General features: G+C 44.4%; 1 protein-coding gene across 1 annotated transcript in view; it reads right to left on the bottom strand.

Annotated features, from left to right (window-relative positions):
* The window catches only part of NADK2 (NAD kinase 2, mitochondrial), a 1215936-nt gene that overhangs the window by 825462 nt on the left and 373908 nt on the right, over positions 1 to 16566 (bottom strand). The window contains exon 3 of the mRNA XM_044069966.1: positions 3092 to 3180. Within this exon, the coding sequence (XP_043925901.1) occupies positions 3092 to 3180 (89 nt within the window). The remainder of the gene's footprint in view (positions 1 to 3091; positions 3181 to 16566) is intronic.

Below are 16566 nucleotides of genomic sequence, written 5' to 3'. Positions count from 1 at the left end.
CACTCCCACTGATAAACACAGAGACCCTCCTTCAGCCCAAGCAAAATGGCCTCACAGAAACTTTCAAACAGTTCAGGAACAGCAAGCCTGTAACTGAACTTTTAACTCTCAGAAAAGTGGGAAAAGCAAGATTTTTTTGTTTTTGTTTTTACAGAGATAGCAGAGGTTCACAAGTAATATCAAGTTATAACAGTAATGACCCCACACAAGAGTGCTAGGTCAAGGACAGAAAATATGCAAGTTTTAAGAAAAACGATTTAAAATTAAGTGCAAACAGGAAATTCAGCAAACAGCTTTTGGTTGTGCTCTAAATACAGCTACTAATACAGAAATCAAGTTTAACAAGCCAGAAAATGCTCAAGCTAGGCAGCTATGCAGAAAAACTTAGCAAATAAACAGAGAAAAATACTTAAAATCTCAAAGTGGCTCCTTCTTCTCTCAGCTTTTTTCCTCTTGAGGGTGCTTCACCAACAGCCAACAAGCCTGAAACAAACCACGAGGCAACTAGGTTTTAAGAGAGGAAGATGAAGGAGTTATGGAAATGACCCCTAGTGGCCAATAAAACTACAGTTTCAAGTCAGTAACCACCTCCGGGGGCAGGGAAGCTGCTCAATGTTAGTCACTCCCACTGATAAACACAGAGACCCTCCTTCAGCCCAAGCAAAATGGCCTCACAGAAACTTTCAAACAGTTCAGGAACAGCAAGCCTGTAACTGAACTTTTAACTCTCAGAAAAGTGGGAAAAAGCAAGATTTTTTTTTGTTTTTTTACAGAGATAGCAGAGGTTCACAAGTAATATCAAGTTATAACAGTGCAGTAAATGACCCCACACAAGAGTGCTAGGTCAAGGACAGAAAATATGCAAGTTTTAAGAAAAAAACGATTTAAAATTAAGTGCAAACAGGAAATTCAGCAAACAGCTTTTGGTTGTGCTCTAAATACAGCTACTAATACAGAAATCAAGTTTAACAAGCCAGAAATGCTCAAGCTAGGCAGCTATGCAGAAAAACTTAGCAAATAAACAGAGAAAAAATACTTAAAATCTCAAAAGTGGCTCCCTTCTTCTCTCAGCGTTTTTTCCTCTTGGAGGGTGCTTCACCAACAGCCAACAAGCCTGAAAAGACCTCAATTAAAGATATATTAACTTTTTAGTACTGAATGTTTAATTTTCTTTATCACTGATAACACACCATTAAAAACAAAAAAAAAAATCTCTGCTACTCTTCCATGTACATGTGCCACGGGATCTTTAATATTCAAAGAACGAATCTACCATAAACCAAGGACGTTATGTCCTTGGTTTAATATCTTGTCCAAAGGACAGTACCTCAAATGTGCATTATCCCATCTCCTTTCATACTGCAACAGTGTCAGTATTGAAATGTTATTACAAGGATGTGATATGGGCTCATAACCCACAGACCTTCGGTTAATCAAGGGAAAGGTCCTTATTTGCTGTGACTCTGGCACCCACTGGTTTAGACAGAGGAAGAGAGAAATATCATTGCACCCACTGGTTAATACAGAGGAAGAGAGAGAAATATCATTGCATCTACAACAGCTTAACTTCACATTTTGTCTTCTTACACAATCTCTTACATTTTGCATACAAGCGAGTCAGTATTTATCAGCAGCAGGTCCTTTCAAACACGTTCATTTGCCTGATACCGAACTATAAATGTTCCTAGTCAAGCAAGGTCCTTCACGGCTTTTCTGCTATAATGAATCAACTGATCCTTGGTAGGGTAGTGTATGTGTGTAAATTGAAGAAAATGTGTCCCCTGGTATGTTTTACAGGTTTCTATTGACAAATCTGAATAAGTAATTGCTACCCTCTATGCCTGTTTCATCACAATTCAAGTTTCTACATACGTCCTTATTCAGAGCTCACATTAACCTTGTTACAAGTTTCAGTTCTAACAAAATACATAAATCACATCAGTTATTCTATACAAAGTAGTTTGAAGTGTTTTGTCACAATTAAGTACTGTATAGCAGCATCTAGTATGTTGAATTCTGTGATGCATTTTGCCATAGTCTATATTTACCAAACTTTTTTTTTTTGTGAAATCAGAGCCCAAATAAATTGTTTTCCCCAGGTGACGTCACATTAAGCACCAGTCCATACAGTTTAATGGATGAGTGTCCGAGAATGCTCAACAAGCGACCATTATAGTCTATGGAGACTTCCAATGCCTTCCATGAGCTGATAACACTGAGGTTAAAGACCACCCTTACTAATCAGTGGCATCAGGGCAAGAAAAACGACTTTCAAACAGCTTTTGTGTCATCTCCCCCTTTGTGGACTGTACAAAAATGTTTACTATTAGAACAAAGATCCTAACTGGCCCTGCCTGCACCACATACAGTGGTGCAAAACGTAAATCATGCAAGCGTGACAACACACTTTAATGTATCTTATAATACATTCCACATACATTAATTGATCAATTAAATAATACTGACGTATATAAAATAAAGGGGGAGAATTATACATACTGGTCATCTGAGTCGCTTAATTAATTTAATCACTGTGGTTTGCTGCTGTTTTTTCTGTGTACAATTGTTGTTTGGAGGCTGTATATGGTTACTTTTTTTTAAATAATAAACACTGGAAACTAGTCGTACGTTACATTTCATTTTTTTTTGCTTTTTTTTTTGGTATTTTGGTGGCATTCCAAAAGTGGTATCCAATTAAAAGGGTGTAACTTTACATAAGCCCTCCTGTGGTTTTCCAAAAACAAAGCTGAGGCCAACCTCTTCAGTAATTCAACAACTACTTCTAGGTTTCTGAAGAAATTTGAAAGATTGCTACATATGAAAGGTTTATATAAATATATAAAAACATAAATACACACATACATAAAAAGATAAATTACTAAAAAAATGGACACACGCTTCAAAATGGACCAATAATGGTGACAGTGAAAAGCACATGCTTAACATAATTACTGTGACAGTGGTAACTTTAAAATCCTGCATGCTAACCCATCAAGTTCTGTGGTTTAGCCTATTCTGCTGATGAATCCAAAATGCTGCTTCTAGTTACCTTTTCAAAAAGTCAAAAGCTGTATAATAATGAAGCACTCACCTCCTGCAGAAATTATGGCATCAGCCCACCGAACAGTTTCTTCGTCATATTCTCTTCGATTAACTACTCGAACCTCAATCCCTTCCTTGCTAAATAAAAATCAAAGAATTTATTTGGTGAGCGTTTCCCACAAAAGGAAAAAAAAGGCAAAACTGATTTAAACAAGCCAGCTAGACCAGTTTTAATTAAACCAACAAGCAATACATGGCTACTGAAAATAGTTTACATTTATTTTGTGACTTTTTACCTAAATTAAGTTCACCTGCTTATACTAAGCCCATGGAAAGTATCAGACACTATACATTACCTAAAACATCAGTAAACATGGAGAAGGCAAAGATGGTTTGGAAACTTTGAATAACTTCTTCATAAAACTGTTGGAAAATGATTCTACTAAATCTGAGTTTTACCTACATAAAAACTAAGTTTGTGTCAGCAAAAGGCAATCCTAAAATTAAGACACAAGAGTAGGAACATCCATTTCCCCTTTTCTGGATCACAAAAAATTGCAATACTAGAATTAAGATTTGGGCTTCATTCTCAACCATTTCACATCAGAGCAAACATGATCAGCTCAAAAAATGTGCTGCCTGCAGACAAAAGAAAGTACAGTTGTGTACGTACAGTTACCATAAATGTAGATGTTAGTGTATTCACTGTTGCAGTCATCACCTGTGGGTTATCCCTGCTGTGGTAGCCCTCTGCCGGCCCAAATACCAGAGTCATTGTTTTTCTGCATTGGCTGCTGTTGCTTGTTGACTGACATCAGGTCGTCAGTGCTATAAGGTAAAGCAGCCAATGCCATTACATCAGTTTTTCTTGCCCTAACCAATCAGAATCCCAAGGAAATATGGTAAAGTGGTCCTGGTGGCTAAAAGCCACCATAAGAAGCTTGGGTCTCCCTACAGAAAGAGGATACAAGGGGGAAGGAGGGAGGGAAACCAGGACTGCAACAGTGAATACACACGAACATCTACATTTTTTTGTTAAGTGCACACAACTGTACTCTGTTATTCGTGTTTCACTGTTGCAGTCATCACCTGTGGGAGGATTCTCAAAGCTGAGGAGAGGGGTGGAAGGATTAGCTAGAGACCTAGGCATGGGTAAGCATGCCCTGCAGAAAGTACAGTTGTGTACACTTACCATAAATGTAGACGTTAAGAGTGTATTCACTGTTGCAGTCATCACACTTGGGTTATCTGCCTGCAGGTAGCCCTCAGTCAGCCCGAATACCATACCGAATGCATCGGTTACTGTCACTCCAAGATTGATGTCAGGCTGTCGGGGGTATAAAAACAGGCAGCCAATGCCATTACATCAATTTTTCTTGCCCCAAATGTCAGGAGCCTCCCAAAAGGGAGCTAAGCTATGGGGGGAAACTCACCACCAGTAAAAAGTAAATACCAATACTCCTATAAGGGGAGAGTAATATACACAGAGAGGAGAGAGAGAGAGAAGGGGGCTGGAGGGAGGGAAACCAGGACTGCAACAGTGAATACACTAACATCTACATTTACGGTAAGTGTACACAACTGTACTATGTTCTTCGTGTTTCACTGCTGCAGTCATCTCACTTGGGTTGATTCCCAAAGCTGAAGAAGGGGTGGAGGCAGTCAAAGAGAGTTTGGGCTGACTAGTATGCCCTGCAGGACTGCTGTTGCAAAACCCGGCCTGAATGCGTGTACAGAACTCCAGGTAGCAGCTTCCAGAATGTCCCTGGTAGGGACTCCACTGAGGAATGCTGTAGACATAGAGGTTGCCCTAGTGGAATGAGTTCTGACCCCCTGAGGGGTTGCTTTCCCATGGTGTTTGTAGCAGAAAGTGATACAGTATGCTATCCACTTGGAAATTGTATCTTTTGAAATGGCCTTGCCCCTCTGCCCTTGGTGCAAAACTGAGTAGTAACTGGTCAGATTTCCTGAAGGGCTTAGTCCTATCCAGGCAGAATCTGAGCTGTCTCTGTACATGTCCAAGGAGTGCAGGATCCTTTCCCCTTTATTTTTAGGATTAATGAAGGTTGGCAAATGGATAGATTGGTTGAGAGCTACACTGGACATCACTTTAGGCATAAAAGGAAGGATTAGTCCTGAGGGAGACCCTGTCAGCATGAAAAACAATGAAGGGTTCCACAGCCATTAAGTGCTTGTAGCTCAGACACTCTTCTAGATCAAGTGATGGCCAGAAGCAAGGCTGTTTTCCAAGAGAGGAATTTTAACTCTGCTGACACTGCAGGCTCAAAGGGGAGCAGCGTGAGCTTTTCCAGTACAAAATTAAGGTCCCGAGCAGAGGTGGGTGCTCTCCTTAGTGGCCTTAAGTTGTTTGCCCCTCTCAGGAGCTGTTTGATGAGAGGGTGACAGAAGAGAGGTGACTCAGTGTTGTAATGAGCCGAGATGGCAGAGGCATGGATCTTAATGGAGAAGGAAAGGCCTCTGTGGAGTAGATCTGCTAGGTAATCCAGGATTAGAGGTAGGGAAGGCAGTGCTGTGCCCTCTCCTTTAGATTGAATCCAGGAGCAATACCTTTTCCACTTATCAGCATAGGATTTCCTTGTACTGGGTCTTCTGGCTTCAAGAATGACGACCAGCACCTGCTTGCTTAGGCTGGTCACGGGGGTTCAAGGAATAAGCCAGGCTGCAAGATTCAGGGTTTGCAGTCACAGATGCAAGATCTGTCCCCCCTGCTGAGTGAGGAGGGTTGGGCTCTGGGGTAGGTGCCAGGGTGGCACCGGTGACAGGCTGCGCAGTAGTGCATACCAGTGCTGGCGTTGGCAGTCCAGGGCAACAGGACTGTCCTTGGTCTGTCCTGTCTTATCTTGAGTAAAATTCTTGAGAGAAGAGGCAGAGGGGGAAATGCATAGATTGAGAGGTTTTTCCTCACTTGAAGGATAGGGCATCCACTTTCCAGGCCCTGCTGTGAGGTGTCCTGGTGCAGACTTTGCTAAGCTGGTGATTGCAAGGGGAGGCAAAGAGGTCCACTTCTGGGGTCTCCCATTTCTTGATTAGAAGGCTGAAGGTGCTGGGCTCTAAAATGCCACTCGTGTGGGTCTAGGAGATTTCTGCTCAAGTGTGCCAGTGAGTTTTGTTTGTGTGGCAGGAATTGAGCTTGCAGATGGACCTGCATGTCCAAGGCCATGTTCCACAGGGCCATGGCTAGCCTGCAGAGTGGGTAACAGTGGGTTCCCCCCTGCTTGTTGATGTACCACATAACTGTGGTGTTGTCTGTTTTTATTAGCAGGGGTCCTGGGGAGAGTAGGGATATGAAAGCTGTTAGAGCGTGCTGAACAGCTAGCATTTCTTTTTGTTTGATGTACAGATTAATTTGACTTGGGCTCCAGTGGCCCTGAATGCACTTGTTGTCCAGGTGTGCCCCCCAGGCATAGTCTGACACGTCTGTGGTTAGGGTCTGGGCGGAGTGGGGTTGAGTAAAGGGAAGTCCCTTGCTGTGGTTGCATGCTGCTGCCCACCAAAGAAACTCTGTCCTTAGACAAGGTATGATAGGAATGACAAGTTTCCAGGTCCTGAGAATGTTGGCATCAAAGACTTTTTAAGTACCATTGAAGTTTCCTCATATGCAGTCTGGCATATAGAATTAGTAAGATGCAAGAGGCCATGACCCTAGGGCCTGCAGGATTTTCCTTGCGAAAAGCTGGGTACTGGTGGCCATTTTAGTGAAGTAGCTTGTCAGATAGGATTGTTTTTCTGGAGTAAGGAATGCCATCTGGGATGCTGTGTCCAAGCTTGCTCCCAGGAATATAATCTTTTGACTGGGGACTAGTTTTGATTTCTTTTCATTGACAGTGTACACCCCAGGGAGGTTAGAAGGTTCTTTACAAATGTCAGGTGTTGCAAAGTACAGTTTTGTACCTACCATAAATGTAGATGTTCGAAGATCCACATTGCTGCAGTAGAACTTCAAAGCAGAAGCAAGGGAGGAGGGCAAAAAAATAATAAAGCAGGAGGAGCCGCCAAATGCCCTGTAAAAAAATTGCAAAAATCAGCCCTGGAGATTTAAGTAAAAGTGGGAAGGTGTAATGCTTAGAGAAAGTATGCACTGAAAGTAGCTGCTTCAAAATATCTTTAGCCCTACCTTAAAAGCTGTAGAAGTGGCAGTAGCCCCTAGTGAATGAGGCCTAATCCAATAACAGAAAACAATACAAACACAGGAAAAACCAATCTGTTTTTTTTTTTGTTTGCCCTGACAGTTTGCCCCCAAAAAAAAAAAACAAAAAACACACAGAGACTGAACCTGAACTTTAGTTCCTGCTCAAAAATATAAGAACTGTCTGTGTGTATATATCCAGTGTGTGCAAAATCCTTTCCCCTTTATTTTGGGGTTTGCATCTAAGGAAACAAAAAAATGAAAAATAATGGTGGGGTCACAGTCATAGAAGCAGAAATTGCTGCAGCATGATGAACCCTTATAGAGGAGAAAGACAAACCTTTGTCCAATAACTCAGTAAGGTATTGAAGCCCAAACTTTAAATTAGTTTTAGAAACATCAAAAGTCCTTTTGTTGTCCAAAAAAAAAAATCTCCTCCATTTCAGTATTTCCTGACTGTCTGCTTGAATCAGGCAATCGTCCAAGTACGGGTAAATTTGAATTTTTCTCTGTCTACAGTAGGCAATGGCTGGAGCCAGACATTTTGTGTATACTCTGGCAGCAGTGGATAAGCCAAAGGGAAGTGCAGAGAACTGATAATGCATAGATCCTGCCCTGAAGCGTAGGTATTTCCTGCACGAGTCTCTGATAGGGATGTGCAGATATGCTTCTTTTAGGTCTAGGGTGGCTAACCAGGCATCTTTGGCCAGCATAGGAAGAAGCTCCTGAAGGGTGAGCATTTTTAATTTTGGTACCACCAGGAAGGTGTTTAGAATGGAAAGATCTAGGATTGGGTGCCAACTGCCCTCTTTTCTGGGTACCAGGAAAAGTCTGGAATAGAACCCTTGACCTATTTGCTCTGCAAGAACAGGTTGAATTGCTCTTATGGAGAGCAGGGATTGAACTTGGTTTTGTGAATCTGCCCACTGGTTTGGAGGAAGATCTGGGAACCCTTTTGGGGTTGGCAGTGAGTAAATGTAAAATTTGTACCCCTGGGATACAATGTTGAGGACCCACTGGTCTTTGGTGATGGAGGTCCAGTTTTTTGCATGATGGGCAAGTTTTCCTCCTAGGGGCATGAGCAGTTGGGCAGAAGGGAGGAGTGGAGTTGAGAAGTCATTGTGAATTCTTTCTGTATGGGGGTGGCTTAGCACTCCCTGTTTTTGAAGTGGAGGCACTCCATTGCTTATATCTCTGCATACCCTGAGACTGTAGTCTGGGGGGTCAGTTTCCCCTGGGTCTAGTTTGGGATGGCCTTGAGGGGGCTGGAAAGGACCAATGCTTCGAGGGGCAATGCCTACTGAATCTAGGAGGCTGTACTTGCAAGAAATCTTTGACTGTCTGCACATATTTAGCTTTTTCTTTCATCTTTTTAAGAACCTCTTCTGCTTTGGTGCCAAACAGACTGGGAGCGTCTAGTAATTTTGATTTGACATGGTCTGGCAAGGCCTGCTCCTTAAGCCAAGCATGCCTTCTCAGTACAGAACACCAGTGACTGCTGCCCTGCAAGATGCTTCTAGAGCATCAAAGCCAGACTGCAAAGTATGCTTGCTGACTTGGCTTGCAGAATGCATAAGCTCTTGTAATTCTTTACTTTCTATACAGTCTGTAAAGGTAGCTAATTTTTGCATGTTGCTGGTACATCAGCATGTGAAACTGGCAATTCAATGCTCTAATGGCGAGAGTTGCAGAGGTGTATACTTTTTTTACCCCATCTGTCTAAAGCTCTGGCATCCCTGTCCGAAGGGGTGGGATTTTATACCTTCAGGCCCCTGGGAGATGACCTCTTGGTCAACAGTAGGGTTTTTGAAAAGAAATTTGTGAGTCAGGAACTATGTAGTACCTGTCTGGTTTCCTAGGAGCAGGGGGTAAAGTATCAGGAGTTAGACTGGATTTCATAAAGACATCATCCACAACATCCAGAACTGGGGGTATTGCTAAGGCCTATGTTGTGGCAAATCTAAAAATTCTCTAAGTCTCCTTTTGGACTGTGGATAGTCTTGGCATTCCCAGTGGAAATGTATGTAGGGTTTCACCAAAATAAAAATCCTCTGCAGGAGAAGCAGAGGGAATGGATCCCTCTGCATCTGAATCCTCAAGCAGATAAAGGCATGTATTCACATTTCAGAAACCTCAGAGTTGTCTGACTCTTGGTCTGTTAAAGCTGCTGGAGACAAGTCTCTTTTTCTCTTAGCAGGAGAAGGCTGGCTTCCCCTAATCAGCATAATCAGGTCTTCTGTCATTTTAAGAATTTGATGTTGTAGCAAGGAAGCAGGAGCTTGAGTTTGGGTCATCAGTTTTTTTAGACGTAGCTCGTACTCTTGGCCTTAGAAACTCGGTAGTTTTAGACAGAACTGAAGAAACGAAAGACGTTGTCAGTTTGTGTCGAATATTGGTAGTGCGAAGAACTTCTTCAGAAGCCGGTGCCTGCACAGCAACTCCAGACCCATCCAAGGCAGAGACATCTGCAGGTTCCATAGTCAAACAAGAGTCTCGTGGCACACCGGACTCTGAACGGGTTTCGGTAGCGGCCTGCGAATCCATCAAAGTGGGCATCAGGGGCTGCGAAAGCGCCTCATTGAGTACAGGTGAACTGGCAACTAGCTTAACCGGAGCGCCGTCTGCAGTTTTGGACCTGTGCGGTCTGTCTCTGTCTTTATCCTTACGTTTTTTTCGGAAGATCAGTAGTCGGATGGCTTACCGAAGCCATTTCGGAATATGTAGAACGACAGCGAAAGTATTTAGTGACAATAAGGGCCCGACGACGAATAGTTCGGGTGTTGAACAAAGGACAAAACTGACAGTGAGGTAAGTCGTGGTCTGGGCTTAAACAGGTGACGTAGTAAGAATGGAAATCTCAGTGTGGTATTTGCTTTCCACAGGCGAGACAATTGTTAATTTTCTCTGACATCGGTTAGAGCAAGAAAAAAAGGATCCCCAGTGGGGTACTTAGCTTTAAGAGACTTCAGGATGATTCAATTCTGAAACGAAAACTCAGGTAGCGGCCGACCGGCACTCATGCGAACTGCTTCTGCTTCGGGCTCCTCAGCAAGAAAGACTGATGTAATGACGTCGGCTGCCTATTTTTATACCCCCGATGACCAGTCAGTCCTGGAGCGACAGCAACCGATGCAGAAATACTAAGTCTCTGGTATTCAGGCCGACTGAGGGCTACCTGCAGGCAGATAACCCAAGTGTAATGACTGCAACAGTGAAACACGAAGAACATCTGCAGAGGCAAATCCTGCCCTAGCCTTAGAGAAAAGAGGTAGGTGGCAATGCTTTGTGAAGGTATGGAGAGAGGTCCAGATGGCAGCTTCCAAGATGTCCCTGATGGGAACTCCTCTGAGGAATGCTGTGGAAGTCGAGGCTGCCCTAGTGGAATGGGTATGAATATACAGAAATGGATACAGTGTGATATCCATTTGGAAATGGTTTGCTTGGAAATGGGTTTCCCCTCTGCCCCTGGGGCACAGCTGAGAAGAATAGGTCTGTTTTCCTGAAGGGTTTAGTACAGTTCAGGTAGTATCTGAGCAGCCTGTGCATGTCTGTTTTTTTGTTTTGAGGGTTAGGGAAGAAGGTGGGTAGATGTATGGCCTGGTTGAGAGCCACATTAGATACCACCTTGGGCATAAATGAGGGATTAGTCCTCAGGGAGACCCTGTCTGCATGGAAAATGATGAAGAGCTCACTGGCCATCAGTTCCTGAAGTTCTGAAACCCTTCTGGCTGAGGTGATAGCTAGTAGGAAAGCAGTCTTCCAGGAGAGGTATTTCAGTTCTGCTGAAGCTGCAGGTTCGAAGTGTAGTACGGTTAGTTTTTCCAAAATATAATTTAGGTCTCAGGCTGGCGTGGGTGGCCTTCTGGGAGGTCTGATATTAGAAACTCCTCTGAGGAATTGTTTAATCAAAAGATGTGAGAACAGGGGCTGGTCTGTATCGAAATCAGCTGAAATGGCTGAGGTGTGGATTTTAATAGAAGAGAAGGAGAGGCCACTATTGAGTAACTCCGCTAGATAGTCCAGGATAAGAGAGACGAAAGGTTGTGAGGAACTGTCCCCTCTGGACTGGCTCCAGGAGCAGAATCTTTTCCATTTCCCTGCGTAAGATTTTCTGGTGCTGGGCCTTCTGGCCTCTGTGATAATGTCTAGAACCCGTTTGCTTAACAGGGGCCCTTGTTTGCTTTTAGAGTGCATTAGCCATGGTGACAGTTTGAGAGTCTAAGTCTGTATGCAGTATCCCCCACCTGAATCAAGAGGTCTGAGATCAGAAGAAGCTGCCTGGGAGGCTGTGATGTTAGGCTGTGCAGTAAGGGATACCAATGCTGTCTGGACCAATCTGGAGCAATGAGGATGGTATTTGGCCTCTCCTCCCTTACCCTGATCAGTACCTTGGGAATAAGAGGCAGAGGAGGGAATGCATGCACAAAGAGGGAGCTCCAAGGGAAGGTCAAGGCATTCACCTTCCACGCTAGGTGGTGATACTCCCTGGCAAATAAATTTTTTTTTAAGCTGGTGGTTGAGGTGCAAAGCAAAGAGATCCACCTCTGGAGTTCCCCACTCCTGAGTGACTTGCAAAAAGATTCTTCTGTGGAGCTGCCATTCATGGGGTCAGTAAGTTTATGCTTAAGTGGTCTGCCACGGTGTTGTTGATCCCTGATAGGTATTGGGTTATTAGGTGTAATCCCATGGAGGAGGCTCTCAGCCAGAGGGTCATGGCTAGCCTGCACAGAGGGTAAGATTGGGTCCCTCCCTATTTTTGATGTACCACATTACTGTGGTGTTGTCTGCTCTGATAAGGAGAATCCCTAGCATGAGATGGGCTTTAAAGGCTGTCTGAGCCTTTTGTACTGCCAACATTTCCTTCTGGTTGATGTGCAAGGGAAAGTACTGGGCATCCCAAAGACCTTGAGTGCACCTGCCTGCTAGGTGAGTGCCCCAAGCAATGTCTGAGGCATCTGTGGTGATGGTCTGCCCAGCAGGGCAGAGGATGAAGGGAAGACCCTTGTTCTTGGCAACAGGTCCCTGCCCACCAGAGAAACTCTTCCCTTATACAGGGGATCAGAGGGAGAGAGGTCTCTAGAGGTGGAGAGTGCAGACACCAAAGGTTCTTAAGATACCACTGAAGTTCTTATGTGAAGCCTGGCTAGAGGAATTAGAAGGATGCAAGATGCCGTATACCCCAAGGCTTGCAGGAACTTCCTCGTCATAAGGTGACTTCTGGAAGCCAGCTGGGTGAAGTAGAGAGGCAGGAAGCTCTGCTTTTCTGGAAAAGGAAAGCCATTTGGGATGCTGTGTCCAGCAGTGCTCCCAAGAAACTGATCCTCCTGGAGGGCATTGGCTTTGATTTCTTCTCGTTGAGGGTGAACCCTAAGGAAGTTAGGAGGGTTTTGACAAAGAGGAGGTCCTGGAACAGCTTTTCTTTGCACTCTGCCTGAGTGAGGCAGCCATCCCAGACAAGGGTAAATCTGTATATTTCTCTGTCTGCAAAATGTTAAGGCTAGGGCTAAGCCGTTGGTGCATACCCTGGGAGCAGTAGATAAGCCAAATGGTAGCACAGAGAACTGAAAGTGTTGTGAGCCTGCTCTGAAGCACAGGAATTTCCTAAATGATTCTCTTTATGGGGATGTGGAGGTAGGCATCTTTTAGGTCTAGGGTCACTAACCAGGCAGTTTTTGTCAGCATAGGCAACAGCTGCTGCAAAGTTAGCATTTTGAATTTGGGGACCATAAGGGAGGTGTTCAGAATGGCTAGATCCAGGATGGGGCACCAAATACCCTCTTTTCTGGGAACAAGGACTAGTCTGGAATAAAAGCCTTTTCCTGTTTGATATGTGGGAACAGGTTCTACTGCCCCCTGGGATATGAGTTTGGGCTTGTTTTAATGCCTCTGCCCACTGATTTGGAGGTAAGTCTGGGTACCCTCTTGGAAATGGGAGTTCGGTTGAAAGAGAATTTGTATCCCTGAAAAATTATCTTCAAGACTCATTGGTCCTTTGTTACAGAAAGCAAGTTTTCTTTGCAGAGGGAGAGCCTTCCTCCTAGCTTTTGGTGAGAGAAAGGAGGGCAGAGGGGGAGAGGGAGTCATTGAGAGTTTTTGCCATAGAAGGATGGCATAGAACTCCCTGCCTTGGGGGCGGAAGTGGTCCACTGTTTGGTTCTCTGCTGTCTCTGGGATAGGGGCCTGGGTGGTCTGTCCTTGCTGAGTTTATCTTGCCCCTGTCTGCTAGGTGCAGTAAAGGACCAGTGCTTATAGGGAAAATTCCTGCTGAAACTAGGAGATTGAACCTGAAAGAAATCTTTGCATAGATTTTGCTTTGTCTTCAATCTTTTTAAGCACCTCTTCTGCCTTTACTCCAAACAAGTGGTCCTTATCCAAGGGTGCATCAATTAATTTAGACTTGACATGACCAGGGAGAGGTTGTTCCTTCAACCATGCATGTCTCCTAATGACAGATCCTGACACTGCTGCCCTGCTTGAGGCTTCTAGGGCGTCATATCTACAGTGTAATGAGTGTTTGGCCACTTGACAAGTAGAGTGCAGTAAATCTGCTAACTCTTTCGAATTGGCACAGTCAGGAAAAGTAGAAATCTTTTGCTTTAATGGTTCCAAAGTGTGTTGTTGATATTTTAACATATGGAACTGACAGTTGAGTGCTCTGATAGCTAAGGCAGCAGAGGTGTATACTTTTTTACCCCATCTGTCCAGAGCTCTGGAATCCTTGTCAGAAGGAATAGGATTCCTTGCAGAACTAGCCTTAGCTCCTTTAGGTCCCTGTGTAATGACCTCCAGAGGTCTGCAGCAGAATTTCTGTACAGATATTTGAGAGAATCCGGTACTCTAATACCTGTCAGGTTTACTGGGAGAAGGTGGGAGGGCATCCGGGGTTAAGCTGGATTCATGGAAAACATCATCCACCACTTCTAAGATAAGGGGTATGACCAGGGGTCTGTGCTGGGGCAGGTCTAGAAACTCTTAGTCTTTTCTTAGACTGAAGGAAGTCATGAGATTCCCAGTGGAAATGTTCCCTGAGGGTTTGAAGGATTTCTAGTGGGGAGGCAGAAGGAATGGATTCCTCTGCATCTGAATCCTCATAAGCAGTCAGAAGTTGTTGTTCCTCTTCAAAATCTGAATAATCAGATTCCTCAGAATCCTGCTCTGTCATTAGTTCAGGAGAAGGGTGTCTTTTCCTTTTAGAAGTTGTGGCCTGACTACTCCTGATAAGGGAGATTAGATCCTCCACCATCTTAAGCATTTGGGCTTGGGGTGGTGGAGCAGGGGTAAGATGGTGGCCAAAGGTAGATTTTCTAGGAGTGGTCTGGCTTCTTGGCCTAAGAGTATCCATCTGTCTGAGTGAAATGGTAGTCGGATGAGAAGATGTCATTTTTTGTCTAGAATCGGTAGAGAGAAAGGCCTCCTCAGAACCCGATGCCTGCGTCGTGGCTCCAGATGCAACCAAGGCAGACACAACCAAAGGCTCGGAAAATGAAGATTTCTGCGGCATACCGGACTCCAAAAGGGTCTCGGTAGAGGCCTGCGTAGATATATCGGGCATCAGAAGCTGCGAAAGCACCTCACTAAATTCCGGAGAACTGATGACCTGCTTAGCAGTAGCATAGTCGGAAGGCTTAGCCTTAATGGTCTGCCTCTATCTTTATCTTTATCTCTATGTTTTTTCGGAATGTCTATGGATTGTTGGCTGACGGACGCCATTTCAGAATGCGAAGACAGAAGACGAAAATACCTGTTGAAAATACCTGTCTGTCTACCATAAAGAGCTCTACGATGAATGTTTCTCGCGTTAAAGAGGGCACAGAACTGGCAATAGAGGACATCATGGTCCAGGCCTAAACAAGTGACGCAGTATGAATGGAAGTCTCGGTATCTGCTTTCCACATGCAAGACAACTGTTAACTTTTTCAGACATCGGTTAGTGCAAGAAAAAAGGATCCCCAATGGGGTACTTAGCTTTAGACGTTTGCAGCTGTAATTCGAGCTCTGGTAGCGTTCAACCAGCACACTTGCAAACTGCTTCTGCTACGGGCTCCACGGCAAAAAAGACTGATGTAATGCGGTTGCCGTGCTTTACAGCACTGAAGACCTGACGTCAGTCAACAAGCGACAGCAGCCGACACAGAAAAACATTGAGTCTGGTATTCAGGCTGGCCGAGGGTCTACCACAGCAGGGATAACCCACAGGTGATGACTGAAACAGTGAAACATGAAGAGCACCTGCCTAGACTTAGAATAACACAACACGAGACACATCATTCTGTCAGATCAATGGAAAAAGGGCAAAACGAGTTTTGCTGAACCTCAGCGTTAAGCATTTTTGCTACGGAGCAAGACCCCCATCACCTCACATCCCCGTAACTTAAATATACCTTTTCTGAGGTCGCACAACAGTGGAGAAGAAAGAAAACACATTACAACTCTTCCTGTCAATCATACACCACTTGAGAAGTGCTGTTGATGGATCAATAGAACTTTACAACATGTGTATGGATTCCTTCCTAAAAGGGACTAGCCAAAGGAGTACAGTCTTAGCCATAAACAGATATTCATGGTGATTGACGATCCACCACTCGACCAGTAATCAAGAAGCCTTAATCCTCACCACTGGTACCAGTAGGGGGATGTTCACTGGGAGGACATACACAGTAATTTCCAGATGCAGCTCTCTGCATCAAGTACAATTTCCCTTAAAAGCACAGAGACCAGTCAGTCAGTCTGGGGCTGGTTTCTCCCTCTTTTTCCAGATCCCCAATAAGACTCCCCATGGGCACAGGTATAGAGTTGAGATCTCAGCTGAGTGACCAAGCCAACACCTCTCGCATCCTCTCTGCCTCTCGGTCTAACCAATGTTTTGAGTCCCTGCTCAAGTACCTGACATGCACGCTCTTTGAGGTTTGACTTACACACCCTCTGTCTCTCACACACACACACACTCTGTCTCTCACACACACACACTCTGTCTCTCACACACACACACACTCTGTCTCTCACACACACACACTCTGTCTCTCACACACACACACTCTGTCTCTCACACACACACTCTGTCTCTCACACACTTCTCTCACACACTCACACACACACTCTGCCTCTCACACACACACACACTTGTCTCTCACACACACACACACTGTTACTTCACACTTCACTGCCTCTGTTTCCACTGCCTCACGCTTCTGTCTTACACACTCCACTTCCACTTGCTTCTTTACGCTTCTTTAATTTAATTTTGCTTCTCATCACTCTGCCTTCTTCATTCTTCTTCTTTCACACTCCACTTCCTTCTTCTCACTTGTCTTTACATCTCACTCCACTTCTCTCACACTTCCACTGGGCTTCTCTCACACACTTCCCTTCCACTTCTT

The sequence above is a fragment of the Protopterus annectens genome, chromosome 1.part0 (genome assembly GCF_019279795.1).
Source record: "Protopterus annectens isolate FY-2018-M chromosome 1.part0, PAN1.0, whole genome shotgun sequence".
NCBI lineage: Eukaryota > Metazoa > Chordata > Ceratodontiformes > Protopteridae > Protopterus > Protopterus annectens.
This window is presented reverse-complemented; position numbering and strand designations above follow the sequence as displayed.